This window comes from Melopsittacus undulatus, chromosome 6 (assembly GCF_012275295.1).
Source record: "Melopsittacus undulatus isolate bMelUnd1 chromosome 6, bMelUnd1.mat.Z, whole genome shotgun sequence".
Lineage (NCBI taxonomy): Eukaryota > Metazoa > Chordata > Aves > Psittaciformes > Psittaculidae > Melopsittacus > Melopsittacus undulatus.
This window is the reverse complement of record NC_047532.1, coordinates 35058492-35074283: the sequence shown is the minus strand read 5'-3', so window position 1 is coordinate 35074283 and position 15792 is coordinate 35058492. Positions and strand designations below refer to the sequence as shown.

The 15792-nt window shown below is 38.0% G+C and overlaps 1 protein-coding gene across 5 annotated transcripts in view; it reads left to right on the top strand.

Annotated features, from left to right (window-relative positions):
• The window catches only part of OPA1 (OPA1 mitochondrial dynamin like GTPase), a 54913-nt gene extending 46740 nt beyond the window's left edge, over positions 1 to 8173 (top strand). For all 5 annotated transcript variants that reach the window (XM_031054927.2, XM_005141142.3, XM_005141146.3 and 2 more), the window contains 2 exons: positions 5578 to 5655; positions 6175 to 8173. In XM_031054927.2, the coding sequence (XP_030910787.1) occupies positions 5578 to 5642 (65 nt within the window). In that variant the 3' untranslated portion in view covers positions 5643 to 5655; positions 6175 to 8173. The remainder of the gene's footprint in view (positions 1 to 5577; positions 5656 to 6174) is intronic.
• The last annotated feature ends 7619 nt before the right edge of the window (positions 8174 to 15792 follow it).

Sequence of the window (15792 nt, the reverse complement as noted above, 5' to 3'; positions counted from 1 at the left end):
TGCAGCCTGGGTGGTTTTACACACCACACCCTCCCACCCCCCCTTAAAATTTTAGCTTTCCTCTTGGCCTCATCCAGAGGAGAGTATGGCATGTGAACAAGAGGAAACTGGCAAAAAATGTGATGGCTAGTTTCAGAGGATTTTCTAAAATTCAGCGGGACATGACCTTGCCATGATCAGTAAACTACAGTAAGCTGTGAGGCTGTGGTTGAGTGAGACATGAGGAAGCATGTTAACACAGGTCATGTAAAACTCTGGGTGGAAAGTCTGCTTTCTGGGGTGTTATTTGGAAGTAGCTGTGAACATGCTGTCTTGTACTATTTCAACAAGAAGTAAAGCTTTTACATGGCCCTTAGAAAATCCAGGAATGTGGTACAAAAGGCTGAACTCTGAAGAGTTGATTTTCCCCCTCTTCCCCTTCTCCACCTGACTATTCATAGGGTTTGTGTACAGCTGGAGGGTTTGTGTCTTAGGTAGCCATAAGCTAAAATTCGACTTTCAATAAGAAACTGTGGATCAACATTTCACGTTTTAATGAATTACTTCTGGGCATTCTGATGAAATCTGTTTACAGACCAGGCTTTCCTTTTTATTAGAGGAAAGATGATGCATTCAGGGCAGTAAATTCAACATTTCTGCTTCTATGGTTAATTAACCGTAGTATAGATGTGACACAGCAAGCAGTGAGAATGTTTATAGGCAAAGAAGGGATTAAGGAAAGGAAGGAAGATTTAAAAAAAAAAAAAAAAAACAGGGGGCATGCAGCAGGAAGGGGTCACAACTAAAATCTAAACACAATCCAGGGTAAAAGGAGTAACAATCATGAGCTTTCAAAGCCATGTAAAGATTATTTGGAGGTAGAAATCATTTTAACATAGAACAGGAGAATATGAGGTATTAACACATTCTAATCATGATGGTTTTATGCTGTTTCATCAGAGTATAAAATAAAGATTGATCTGTGTTCAGAAAGATTTGACTTAATTTTTTCTTGATGCTGCAACTGAAATTTGATTTCATATGGGCAAACTTGTAAGCAGGGAAAGGGAGAGCTTTTTCATTTGCTTACAGTATGCATGTAGTCTTCCTGTTCTGGCACAGACAGACATGAACATCTTTAAAATCCTGTGCTAAAACCACTGGTAAGTATGTATGATTTCAATGTGTCAAAATTCACTTATCTTCAGAAGCATAAGCAAGACAGGTTTTGTGGGCAGAGACTGCCCCTTTTATTAAACCAATTAATGCAATTGGAAAGCATCTATCAATATTTTGTTGCTACTTAAAGCATGGTTGTTTGGGGGGGGTTGGGTTTTTGTTTTTTCTTATTCTGTGTTCAGTACCATTTCAAGATTATTTGGCCTTACCTCAGGAGGTTCATTTGACAACTTACTTGAGCTGTTTCATTTTAGCAGTAATTCCCTAGCTTCTGCACTGTCAGTAGGTAACCTCAACAACCTAAGCAATTGTAAGACTGAATATTTATGGGATTTCCCTCCTGACCATCTTATGATATGAGGAAAAGCAAATTTTATCTGTAGCTGCATCTGTCTGTGTTCACACTGTATCAAAATTCTCATTACAGGTCAATTAGTTTGGGTTTGAGCCTTTTGGATTTAGGACCATAGGATTAATGAAAAGAAAATGAGCAGGTAGCAATATCATTTCATATGGAGATAAAGAGAGACTGAGCATGAATAAGGATCTCAAGACATCTGAGTAAAGAATTTTCTTGTTCTGTCAGTGAAGTTTTTTGGGATATGGAAGGAGGATTATAGGAATATTCATGACCAGATCAAGAGGCATAATGAGTTGAAGTATGAACCAGCTTATCTTTTAGGTAAACAAGGGGTAAATGGAAAGTAGAATAGCCATTCATTGCCCCTAGGCCTGTGAATTTTACTCTTCTAAAGATGGAAACAAGGGGTTAGTTACAGTTATTCTTCATTGATTTAATTTGATTTTTAATCATGGTCTAACGGGTGCTGGAAGAATTATGTATTTGTGACTTCAGGTCTGCATCAAAACTACCAAAGACCATATCATCTTTCTAGAATCCAGTGTGTAAGCCATAGTATATATTTAACTTCTGCAGTGCCATATAAAAAGAGCATAGTACTTCAACAGCCTTCCTTGATACTGGAACATTGTATAATGGTGCTGCGGTAGTTCAACCTGTTACAAAAATAATTTGCCAGCAAGCTAAATGCTTTTATTCCATGGCTGGCTTATTCCATAGCTGGCTTCTTCCATGGCTGGCTTGTTCATGGAAAAGCACAGTATCGCAAAACTTAGACAATGGTGACCTGTTGCTTTATCCCTTAATATACTTACATAGTAAGTGTTCTTATCTGAAACCTAAGTAATGTTCTGGGTTTGGCATATTGATAAATCTTCCTCAGAACAACAGGTGCTATAATTTACAAGGGTAAGTCACTAATATTTTGATCTAGTGTCAATCAAAACCCTGCAAATATGGGGACACAGCTTATGAATTTCACAAAGAATTTGCCTAAATAAAGATGGGTAACATCTTCCTCTTGAATTGTAACAATCAATTGTTGTTCCAAATGCAGTGTCATGTGATGCTGATGAAACTATGGGCAGTTACCCTAAATTTGCAGACCCTGCACTTGCACTCATTAGAAAAGTTCTGTCTAAACTTTTGTATTTACTGGCTTATTAAGATTAGTGTTGTGTAAATGCATAACTCTGGCATTAGCCTGTTGAAAAAGTAAACCCAATTTATCAAACTTCTCTGGGCTACAGAATGGACTTGTAGGAAAATGTAACAACTTGGCTGGGGTCTGCTGCTGCAAAAGGCTTTACTACTGCTAAGAATACAAAGCATAGCATGAATCATTGCAGCTACTTGGCAGTCATTGTAACTTTTCTTTTTTAAGAATGGCCAGCATGTTTTTTCAAAGCATTAAATTACCTCAAGGTCTCATACAGTTAAGCAATCGTTTCCATTCAGTCCAAGTATAAAAACTAATAAAATGCTCATAATATTGAGTCAATTTTAGTATGTCTGTTCTCTGAGCAAACACAGCTGATTGAGTATATTCTGGTGGAATACATATTTGATATCCTGTTATTTTAATATGCCCTAATCAGAAAATTGAAATAGATATTGTTGGCACAGACCCTTTTTTTTTAAGGGTGAAATAATAATTACAGATTTTTCCTGATGCTCTTAATTTTCAGGACTGGAATATTTCATTAGCAAGAGGTTAAGAAGGGAAAATACTTGCATTTAATACTGCTAAATCTGTCTGCTTTCACTGAGTAATGACTTGATCAATACAAAGAACATACTTGGGGAAAGCATGTAGCAATTAAAAAAAAAGTAAAAAATAAAGCTATTGAAAGGACAACATGAGGAGATCTTTTGGGTTGTGAGATCTAATCTCCGATTATTACTGGCAGTTCGGCAGTTTTGGAGAGCGAGGACCAGGATTAATAATTTCAAAAAATAATGTCAAATTTTTCCAAGATACAAGGATGTTATTTCAGAGGCTAATTTTGTAAACATAATTAGAGCATCAGTATTGGAAGCCAAGCTAAGTAGTTAACTAAATAAATGCCATGTAATTAATGTTTTCATTACACAAGATACTTATATACTGACATACCAACAGTACTTTTTTTATGCATTTAAAAAGTAATGAAAACACTTTGAATGTGCTTAGTAAGGAGAAGTGATCATGGGGCTACTTTTTTTTCATTGGCAGCTTTCAAATATTCTCTCTTCTCAACTGTATCAAGGACTTTTTATTTTAATTTTTTTTTCTGGTAAAAGGCAATTACTGCTGTTTCTGAACTTCCAAGATACTGCTTTTGTCCTCACACTGACTGTAATCTTAATTGAATATCCAAGTACTTAAAAAAAAAAAAAACAACACAAAATCAGTTGGAATTCGAGAAAGTTCCTTGATGCTTTCTTTAGGACCTAGAGTGTGATTCAACCTCACTGTATGCCTGTGTTTGTTCAGGGGACACTGAAGTATTGAAAGGATAAGTGGGCTTGCCCTTCATCATCTAAGAATTGCATGATAAAGAAGCTTGAGATTTCTTCATCTTCATACAGGCTATTTTCTGTATTTTATTTAACATGCTAGCTAAAATTCTCTACTTCTGTTAGAACAGGGCTAGAGTTTTGTTGAGTTATTATCATCATTACTATTGTTAATTATTCTAAAATTATTTCATAGAATAATTTCATAAACTGTGGGGTAGTAATTTTTTACTAGATGGATCTTTTAGTTCCCTTGGCTACATTCTTAGACCATTCTCTTTGGAGGTAATTTTTTTGTTCCTCTCATGCTTATTTAAGGCTGTTTTATTTTTCTTTCTGCTTTACTCGTGTTTCAGCTCAGCACAGCATGTTTATAACACGTGGTATTGCTAAAGAGAATAAACCATTAATAAAAGACAAAACCCTCAAACCTTGCATCTCGTACACTGGAACATACGACATTAATCCAATAGTATTTTCAATTGAGAGGGGGGAATGATCTGTGTTTATGTTCATCTAGCTTATTTTTGTCTGTCCTACTGCTCGCTCCCTGTTCCTTCATGTTTCTGAAGTGTGTTTTCTATGGCTATAATCACACGCAGAAGAAACTTCAAATGAGAATGTGATGAGAGAGAAGCAGGAAATCTTCAGGCATTGGATTCCAGCTATGTTCTAAATTTTGCTTCATAAGCAATTCAATAAATCAGATAGGTTGTATGATGACAAGTGTTATATGGAATTGGGAAAAAAGTGGAAAAAATGCCTAAACCTCTGAATTTTTCCCAATGTCGCCTTTTCAGTCTTAGTAACTATTTGTAATTGTGTTCAGATTGTATTTTTGTAGAGAAATAAACTCCCAGCTGTAGTATTTATATAAAATAAGATTCTGCCCACATCTATCTGGTTACCATTGAAATGGAAGAAAATAAAATGGGAGTTTAAAACATTCTTAATGTTGTGCATGCCCTTTTGAATAGGTGTCTTTTGAATACTGACATTTGGTTCCCTGAAGTTCTCTGCTCAAAAGGAACTAGCTTTCAGCTCTTTTTAGAATGGTTAGTGGTGTTTGCAATGCTTGCTGTGGAGAATAAGGATATTTGGTTAAAAGAGAAAGGGATTAGTAGGCATTATTCAAAAGACCAACTCCGTACATGAAGCAGGTGTACAGTACTTCTGCTGTGCATGATCTAATGAAAATTACAGGTTTACAAAGTAGAACATTTCTAGCATTGGATTGCTTTGGTAAAGTTTTGATTTATTAAATTAGCATGGTAATGATAATGTTTTTCAAATGGGACAAGATTTTTTTTTTATTCTAGTGTAGAAAAATGTTCTATATCTTAGTAATTCAGAAACTGAATACATAGGGTAATATTGACAACAGCATTGATTTTTGTTCATGTTTGCAAGTTTGAGGGTTTTTTTTAATGGGGTGGGGTATTTGCTAGGGGATTTTTGTTTGGGATTGGTTTTGTTTGGTTTTGGGGTTTATTTTCTTTCTGGGCGTGTCCTCTATTAAGTAATAGGTATTTGAAAAAGGACCTCTTTAATTCCTTCAGAAAAAGTTCGGGAAATCCAGGAAAAGCTTGAAGCCTTCATAGAAGCTCTCCATCAAGAAAAGTAGATTGTTCAAGCAGGTAATTCTGTGTCAATCATAAAAAGATTGCCACAATTTTCTCAGTGCTCAGTATAAAATGATTATCCATTTCTGTTAGTTGCACATGTTTTCATACAGACTTTGTGAAAATTTCATTTTTAATTATTCCAGTGCCTGACTGCTGCTGCTGCTTTTCACTTTATATCTGCAGAACTCTACTTTCATCTCTTACACAGATTTTCTACACTTAATAGAAATACAATTACTGTCTAGTTATTCAGATATTGCAAAATACCATAAGCTATTTGATTACTCTCAGTTCATTATTTTTAAATGTGTTAAGAGAAAGAGGCATAACCAGCTGGAATAAAAAATTAGGGAACACTTGTCAATAAAAGCGTTTTGATTTTTTTTTTTCCTTAAAGGCAGTGTGTATTATTAGCAAAAATATTTGCATTATTTCCAAGCTTTTCTTCTATATTAATTCTCCAAAACATAAGCCTAAATGCTGTCATACATTTGCACACATTTTAAAATAATCTCCTTTCTATTTCAACAGCCACTTTACACAGGAATGCAGCCTTTTCCAGGTTATCTTGCACAAAGAAGACTGAATAGAAATGGCTTTTGTGTCCCATTCTCTTTCCTGTCTTTTGGAGATATCATGAGATATTGGAGGAGAAAGAAAATAAAGTCTCATGGGATTGAGAAGTTCTGTAAAAATCCACCCGCTCTTTTAATTTTTGAAGCTATGTGCACATGACAGATGAACCTGGCTTGTGTGTCAATGAGATGGCTTGGGAGCTTGAAATTGTATAATGAAGGGGGTTTTTTGACCTGAAAGTTAAAACCTTTTATTTTAGACATCTGTTTTGTATGGTTGAGCTGGATCACATTCGTAAAATTACTTTACCTGTTGTCATTTTCTTGCCTGCAAATGATCCTGGGAGTTTGACATCAAGGTTTAGTATTTGTATGTACATTAAAACACCCTTCTAAGTGATGCCATTTGTATTTGTTGTATGCTCTCTGTTGAAGAATTCTCTGATCAACCTGGTACAGATTTAAAAAGCATGGAATAGAGATCTTGAGAGGAAGTTGTGGATTTTGTTAAACTCCTAAACTCTTGAGAAAGACACATCATCCAAGGAATACTTGTGCTTTCAAGTGAAAGTATAGACTGCTATTCACTGACACCTTAAAAGGTTTGGCTCAGGAAACAAATGTCAATAGCTGCTTCTTTTACCCTTCCCAAGGTATGTTGTTACTCTGGAATCATAGCTGATTACATTTCATTTCTGTGATTGCAGACTCTTAATTTCCTTGTTAACTCCCTTCACCATAGATAGAAAGTAATCTGACTGAGTACATGTTAAATGTAGAAAGATACTTTGTAGAATTCCAAGCCATTCAACCTTCTTAACTCAAAAAGGAAGAATGCAGTTAAACTCATTTTTGTAATAGCTACTCTTAAGACCAAAATCACTTCTGTAAGAATGTTACGCACAAGGTCCTTCCACACCAATTTGATTTCTGTCATTCGGTATAGTAAAAACAGTAAGTAGTCTTTCTTTTACTGCCTTTCAGTTTTGCTGAAGAAATGTCACTCCTGACGAATTTAGCATGATACAGGTTCTGTATCATAGGTGCCTGGTGAATAATCACCACCATTTTTTTTCTGTCCACACTTTGCCACAAATGATCTGGATACACTTCTGAGGAAGAAGATACTAGATCTGAAACAGTTTGTTTTGCAGTTGATTGATTATGTATATAGGGAAATGTACCTAGTTTTATTTTTCTCTTTTGAAAAGCTATTGATTCTAATGTGTGCAATTAAAAGAGAGAAATGTGAACATTTTCCAACATATATTCTTTCCGTTTGCTCTCAGAAGAGACAGTACAAAATTTGGTGAGATGTTCCCCAAATGTTCAGAAATAAAATCTTTAGTCACGTGGACAAACATTCAGTGTAGAGCTATTAATAAAATGCTGTTGAAAGGTTAAATATTTCAGAGTGATCTAACAATGTTTGGGATCTTCTGTTTAAAATTACTTCCTGAAAATGAGTGCTTGAGAACAGAAAAATGAAAAAATGGCTTGTGTTATCATCATTCTCTGAAGATAACTTCAGAAATGTAAGTTTGCAAAATTATGAAGGCAGAGTCCTTAGGTTGTATAGCAAATGGAAAAATCTGTATTTCTGTTAAATCATTCTTTGTTTAAAAAATAAAACAAAACCAAAAAACAAACAAAAAAACAAACATACAAAAAAACCCACAACCCAACAAAAACAAAAAGCCACCCAACCCAAAACCAACAAAAAAGAACTATTGTATTTGCCTAAAGATCACTGTAATTTGTGTAATGTAAATAATGCAGAATGTCTCATACAGTGGTCAATTGTTCATCTCTTAGTGTGATGTTCCTACAGTTTTACTTCTGACTTCTCTGTGCTTCTCATGTAAGACTTAGCATGATGTATTCCATTAAAACTAGGTATTTATTGAATAAAAATGTAACTGAAGGAATAATAAAAATGTGGGATTTGAACACAATGATATTGCACCAGATTCAGAAATTACTTTTTTTTTTTGTTAAATTGTGACAAAATATGCTATTAGTGATATTAAAATGCCGGAATCAGAAATGCTGTGTCAGCACCAAGTTAGTGGTAACTTTGCTGTGTTTTACTATATAAATTAGTGCTTGCCTTACCATTTATGTGATACATTTAGTCAAAGGGATCTTATGAAAATCATTATGTTGAAAGCTATGTCTCTGGAAGTTCAGACATGCCTCTGGAGGTTTAGACAATTAATTAAAAGTATAAATGAAGGCTGGTTATGGAGTGTTAGTTTTAGAAGCATTTAAAACAAACATGCTTACTGGGACAATTGGTTTGAGAACTATAGAGCAATCAGCTTACCAACCCATGAGGTCAGTGTATCTTTTAGTTGAAGAAAAATTTTACAAAATTAGTGAAAAAAAAAAAAGAATTCTCTGCAAAGCTTCAGTACTGAAGGTGCTGCATATGTGCACCACAAAGTTTAAAATGCAGACTTGGACATGTTAGGATCAGTGAAGGGCTGTAATGGCATTAACTTCATTAAACATGATTAAACTAAACAAAAATGGTCTCAATAAATAAGTAAGGTAATTTTCTGCTTTTTTTTTTTTACACAGGAAGAGTTACAGGAAGCTGTGCTTATCTCACTAGTAAGTTAGCATCACTTAAGAAATGTAAGAATGGGCTTAATGCATGCTATTAGTTGGTGGCTTCAGAATTGGTCCTTCTAAGGAGTTTCTCACTAGTTAGACATAGTTACATTAAACAGCATAAGAAGGATTTGCTGACTATTACAGTAAATTTTAGATGGTAAAAAGTTACTTGAACTGTCTAAAATTTATGTGATACTGAAAAGTATGTAATTTCAAACTGGTTTGCATCATTTTTCTGCTTTACATATCCTACTTTCAGATTCAGCATTAAGCAGTTTATTGTAAGGAACAAAGACTAATCTGTAACTTCTGTGGCTTTATGAGATTAGAGAGGGGATCAGCAAAGGCAAATATAATTATTCCAGAAATAGGTATTTCATTTCCGAAGCATGTTCTTTACTATCATGTAGATATGGTATTTGCAAATTGCAATAGTATCGTAGCATACTGTCATGCAGTAACACAAAAAAGGATGTTGTTTTTCACATGACCCAGAACAATCCATGAAATGAGTTATGAATGAGTCAAGGTTTAATTATTAATGGCCAAGGACTTTTCTGTCACTTTTTTATGAAAAAGGTACAAGTGGTGCTTTTTCAAATGTTGAAAATTATCCTTTATGAGCAGCTACAAACAGTTAAGTTTATCTAAGTTATCAGACCAGAAGAGAGACGAAAAACTTGGAAATTAAGCCCTCGCCTCACACTCACAGGCCCTTGTTCTTGTGGGGAACTTCAACCACCCTGGTATCTGTGGGAGCGACGGTACGGCCCAGCACAAGCAATCCAGGAGGTTTCTCAATTGTGTGAAAGACAACTTCCTTCTGCAAGTAATAGAGGAGCCGACAAGGAGAGGTGCCCTGCTTGACCTCATGCTCACCAACAGGGAAGGGCTCGTTAGAAATTTGATGCTCCAGGGCAGCCTTGGATGCAGCAATCACAAGATGTCTGACTTCAGGACAGTGAGAAAAGCATGCAGTAAGCTCACTGCCCTGGACTTCAAGAGAGCAGACTTTGGCCTCTTCAGGAACCTGCTTAGCAAGGTTCCATAGGATATAGCCCTAGAGGGCAGGAGTGCCCAAGTCTCTTAGTTAATATTCAAGGATCACCTGCTACAAGCTCAGGAGTGTTGCATCCCGACTAGAAGGAAGTGCAGCAGGAGGGCCAGGAGACCTCCTTGGATGGATAAGGAGCTGCTGAGAGAAATTCAAAGGAAAAAAGAGGCTTATAAAAGGTGGAAGCAAGGACAGGTGGCCTGGGATGAATACAGGGATGTTGTCCGGGAAGCTAGGGACCAGGTTAGGAAAGCTAAGGCCCAGTTAGAATTAAACTTGGCATGGGATGTTAAGGATAGCAGGAACGGATTCTATGGGTATATAGTGGCTAAAAAACAGACTAAGGACAATGTAGGCCCCCTCCGGAAGCTATCGAGAGAACTGGCTACACAGGACTTGGAGAAGGCTGAGGTTCTGAATGGCTTCTTTGCCTCAGTCTTCACTGGCAAAGGCTCTGACCACACCACCCAAGTCTTGGAAGGCGGACACAGGGACTGTGAGAATGAAGACCTTGGGCCCACTGTAGGAGAGGATCTGGTTCGAGACCATCTTAAGAACCTGAACATACACAAGTCCATGGGCCCTGATTAAATCCATCCACGGGTCCTGAAGGAGCTGGCAAATGAACTTGCTAAGCCACTGACCATAATATTTGAAAAATGTCAGTCAGGTTAAGTTCCCGACAACTGGAAAAAGGGAAATATAACCCCCATTTTCAAGAAGGGGAAAATGGATGACCCGGGGAATTACAGACCAGTCAGTCTCACCTCTGTGCTTGGCAAAATCTGGGAGCAGATTCTCCTGGAAGGCATGCTAGGGCACATGAAAAACAACAAGGTGCTTGGTGACAGCCAGCATGGCTTTAGTAGGGGGAAATCCTGCCTGACCAATTTGGTGGCCTTCTATGATGGGGCTACGGAACTGATGGACAGGGGTAGAGCAGTTGACATCATCTACCTGGACTTGTGCAAAGCGTTCGACACTGTCCCACACGACATCCTTGTCTCTAAATTGGAGAGACATCAATTTGATAGGTGGACCACTCAGTGGATAAAGAACTGGCTGGATGGTCACATGCAAAGAGTTGTGGTCAATGGCTCAATGTCCGGCTGGAGACCAGTAACAAGTGGTGTCACTCAGGGACCAGTGTTGGGACCGGTCTTGTTTAACATCTTTATCAGTGACATGGACGGTGGGATTGAGTGCTCCCTCAGCAAGTTTGCCGATGACACCAAGCTGTGTGGTTCGGTTGATATGCTGGAGGGAAGGAATGCCATTCAGAGGGACCTTGACACGCTTGTGAGGTGGGCTGATGCCAACCTGATGAAGTTTAACCATGCCAAGTGCAAGGTCCTACACCTGGGTTGGAGCAATCCCAGGCACAACTACAGGGTGAGAGGCAGAGCAGCCCTGCGGGGAAGGACTTGGGGGTGTTGGTCAATGAGAAAATGAACGTGAGCCAGCAGTGTGCACTCACAGCTCAGAAAGCCAACTATATCCTGGGCAGCATCAGAAGGAGCATGACCAGCAGGTAAAAGGAGGTGATCCTGCCTCTCTACTCTGCTCTCGTGAGACCTCACTTGGAGTATTGTGTACAGTTCTGGTGTCCTCAACATAAAAGGGATATGGAACTGTTGGAACATGTCCAGAGGAGGTCCATGAGGATGATCAGGGGACTGGAGCACCTCCCGTATGAAGACAGGCTGAGAAAGTTGGAGCTGTTCAGCCTGGAGAAGACTGTGTGGAGACCTCATAGCAGCCTTTCAGTATCTGAAGGGGGCCTACAAGGATGCTGGAGAGGGACTGTTCATTAGGAATTGTAGTGACACGACAAGGGGTAAAGGGTTAAAACCCTGGGAGGTTTAGACTGGATATAAGGAAGAAGTTCTTTACTATGAGGGTGGTGAGGCACTGGAATGGGTTGCCCAGGGAGGTTGTGAGTGCTCCATCCCTGGCAGTGTTCAAGGCCAAGTTGGACAAAGCCTTGTGTGGCATGCTTTAATGTGAGGTGTCCCTGCCGATGGCAGGGGGGTTGGAACTAGATGATCTTAAGGTCCTTTCCAAGCCAGCTATTCTATAATTCTGTTATTCTATGAAATCTGTCAAAGTGTCAAAAGCTAAGCATAGTTAAATTAGAGGGTGAAAATGTGAAATTCTTAGTCATTACAAACGTACTGGTATGCACTATTTCACCATCAAGGATATATGAATCGGTTTTTTTGAGTATGTTTTGAATCTAAACTGAGTTTTGATGTATTTTCAAAGCTAAAGTTTAGTGAATTTATTTTTTTATACCTGAAATGTAACTTAGTAACAGTCATATTAAAAAATATGCAAGAGGTTTCATCACTTCAGTTGAGAAATACTGAAATACGGCATCTCTAAGTCTGACACAGTGCTTCTTGAAGAGCTCTGTTCTTGTGGAGGTTTGGTCCTGGAGATGTCTGTAGGAAATTTTTATGTAAGGTAAGTTGTTGCTACATGTACTCAGTCTGTGATGATATCTCTGTTTTTGCAGAGTTGCAGAATCAGTTTTCTTTGAGTATTTGTAATGTGATTCTGGGTCTTGAGGTACTTCGGAAAATGTTCCAGTTATACTTCCTCACTACATAGGATGCCCTTGCAGTGATTTTCAGTCTCCAAGTTACTTGTTTATGTTAGTTTAGTTTATATCAGTTTAGAGCTATTTTATCCTCTTCAATTTTGTAATTAGTTCAGTGAGCCATCTTCCTTTTCATTCAGTAAGGTAAAATGCGTTGTGAAGTCCTTGCAAGACAGGTCATATGTAGTCATGTAACTCTGAAAGCTGAGGTTTGTCAAAAGTGCTGTACGTTCTGTATGGCTGTGATCACAGACTTTTTACAGAACAAGGCTGTACTAAAGATTTTTCAGTATAAAATACTATGCAGAAACAAAGGGAAGAACCTGAAAGGATATCAAGGTTGTAATGATTGTTTATGCTGCAGTGCTGGAATGAAAAACCTGTGCAGATTTCTGTGTACACAAATCTTGCATCTGCTGTCACCTCAGTGCTGTAGCACATCAGAATGTGAAATTATCAAAACTGTTGTTCTGTAAGAAATACTAAAAATCACAGGCATGATTCTAGTTTTGACTGTAGAAGTGCTTCAGGAAATAGTCCTGAAAGTGCTGCTAGAATGGCGTGTGAAAGAACATTAGAGCCAACCTCGGGAACTGTTCTAAAAAGTTTCTGAAATTAAATCTAGGTAAGTTTCATGAGTTGGTGCTCTCAGTCAGTGGGGAAATGCTTCCAGAAGTGGCTTTAGAAGTGATTGTGGCAATAAAGCAGAGTGCTTAGTCTAGCAGCTGGTGTAGTGATTCTCACATTGACTCTCAGTTGGGTTCTAGGCATGGTTCTGGAGATGAATTCAGAAATAAACCTGACATTAACTGTGGGACTGATATCTGGAATTAGCTGTAGGTGCTGTTCTAGAGGCAATTCCAGAAGTATTTCTAGCTATTTCTCTTGAAAAGCTGATTACTGTGCATAGCTAGAACTGGTTGTGTTTGTGGTTTGTATAGAACTGATAAAAAAGCTGTTCATTTGCTGCTGTTGGAAGTCCATAGAGTCTAAGAGCGCTTCCAGAGCACTGTGTCCTAACCTGTGTGATGATTGCACATTCTGACTTCAAATATGATTTCTTATCTATCTTTGATTAGTGACAGGCCACAAGATGAGTTTTGTTCAAGTTTTTCACCCAAAGGACAACAATGAACTCTTTGAAGGTTAATCAGTGGTATATTTATTAATATCTTGGGTTATAACATTCCTAATATAGGGAAAGATGTGAAGTCTGAATTAAAATGGTATTTTATAGTAAGTTTTATAACAGAAATAACATAAGTGTTCTATTTAACATCTTAGACACTTTTCCCAGGAAAGCTGAGCATCACTGGGCAAGACTGGCAGCTGCCACATCCTTAGAACTGCAAGGGACAAGCACATTCTGGTTGTGCTCTATTACAGTCAGCCTTGCCATCTAGCCTTGTGAAATAAATGTTAAGGTAACAGTATGCCCCTTGTGATAACATTTGAAACACTATTTTGCCTCATCTCCACAAGCCAATTGCCTTTGGGGTTTGATGTTTAGAGATGGAACATTCATTGCAACCTTTCTTACAATGAGTCTGTTCTGGATCATGTGAAAATCAACATCCTTTTTTGTGTTGCTGCCTGACAGGATGCTACAATACTATTAGCATTTGCAAAAGAGTTTGCTCTGTCTGATAGTGCAACCCCCAGATCACAGGCTGCTCAGTTTATGTTTCTCTATTATGTGAAAGACACAAAGAAGCTGAAGGCTGGCAAAGGCCTGTCAAATCTTGTAATGTAGTGAGCGACCCCAGAGCTTCATTCTGCTTTATATCATCCCTTGTTCTCCATCCCACCCCTTTCCTTGAATGGGCTCTGAGGTAGGTAAATGAATTTAGTGGTATGGTAGGCAGATGATTCTTTTCTGACCTCACTCCTGTACCATTTGTTTCCAGGCTTGTTGGAGGGAAAGGACATATCTGAACCTTTTGTTTCAAATAATTTTCTTGCAGGTTGGGGAGTTAATGCAGACCTTGTCTGAACTCACCCAAGTGGAAACTGTTCTGGGTACAAGCCATGACACGCTTGGTCCCTTGGAATTGCCAGATTAAAGGAGAAAGCAGTGGATTGGAATTCTTTCACATTTGGCATTCCTTAAACACCTGGGAACTTCCTCCCTCCCCCCCCCCCCCGTGCATGTGTTTGTATCCTCCCTCATTCCTTGAAACATCTGTCTTAAGAGCAGACAAGAAGCAAAGAAAGAACAACCTTTGAACAGCCCAGTGTCAGTTTTTCAGTTGAGGCTGAAGCCAAGTACAGCATATGCTAAAAAACAGTGGATTGCAAAGTGGTATTTCAGACCTATGTCTGAAATTGTCAGAGCACTTCTTAGGTTTGAAGAAAGTTAAGTCTCATTTGTTAGGGATTAATTGATCTTGGATCATGTGTTTGATGGGAAGGAAAGCAATGGTTTCTCATATACCAGGACTGAATCATTGGAGCAATGAGATCTTTCAGGCTAGTTTCCAGAGCTGTGCATCCTTGAAGATACTTTTGGAGGCATGTGACCAGTAGCAAAATGTGAGGTGTATAATACCACCATAGCTACCCTGCATAGTCATACCCTGCAAATATAAAGTCATACCCTGCATTTGCTCTCTGTGCTGTCAATGCCATGATGTTTAGCAGGTTATTCTTACCTCCTGAGTAATGGATTCCTAAGTTATCAAACAACATAGAAATACTACTTTTTCCAGGTTTTCGTTGTGCATAACAGTAAGTTTGCAGTATCCAAAATGTAAAATCATAAGTAAACCAAAACAGGAACTAAACAACATTATTTCACTCTCTGTATTCATGGAAGTGTTCTGCTGAAATGTTCTAGATAACTTGAACTGCACAGCAGCATACATCTTGTAGGAAGATGGGAAATGCACAACAATTTCCACCTACTTAGTCCAGTAGAAATGTAGTGAGAGGCCTGTATATTGTTTGGGCTCGTCGCTTTGTGTTGCACGTACACTTTACAGAAGACTTCCATAAGATAAAGCAGTCACTGGGGTGAATCTGTAAGACCATCAGGTTTCAACTGATATGGAAGACGTAGATACAAAGGGGATGAAAGAGGATGGTCATGCCACAGGTAAGGGTGTTGCCTTAAAAAAATGTAGGTACATTCATGATTTTATGTTGTGGGACTGTAGCTTAAATGTGCAGACATAAGGGATATTGTCTATCATACCTACGCCTATGCATATTAATGTATCTTCTGCATATGTGTATGATAATGTTATGAAATGATGAGTAGTATTAAGCTTAAAAAGCAAAATTCCACATCCTGCACAGCT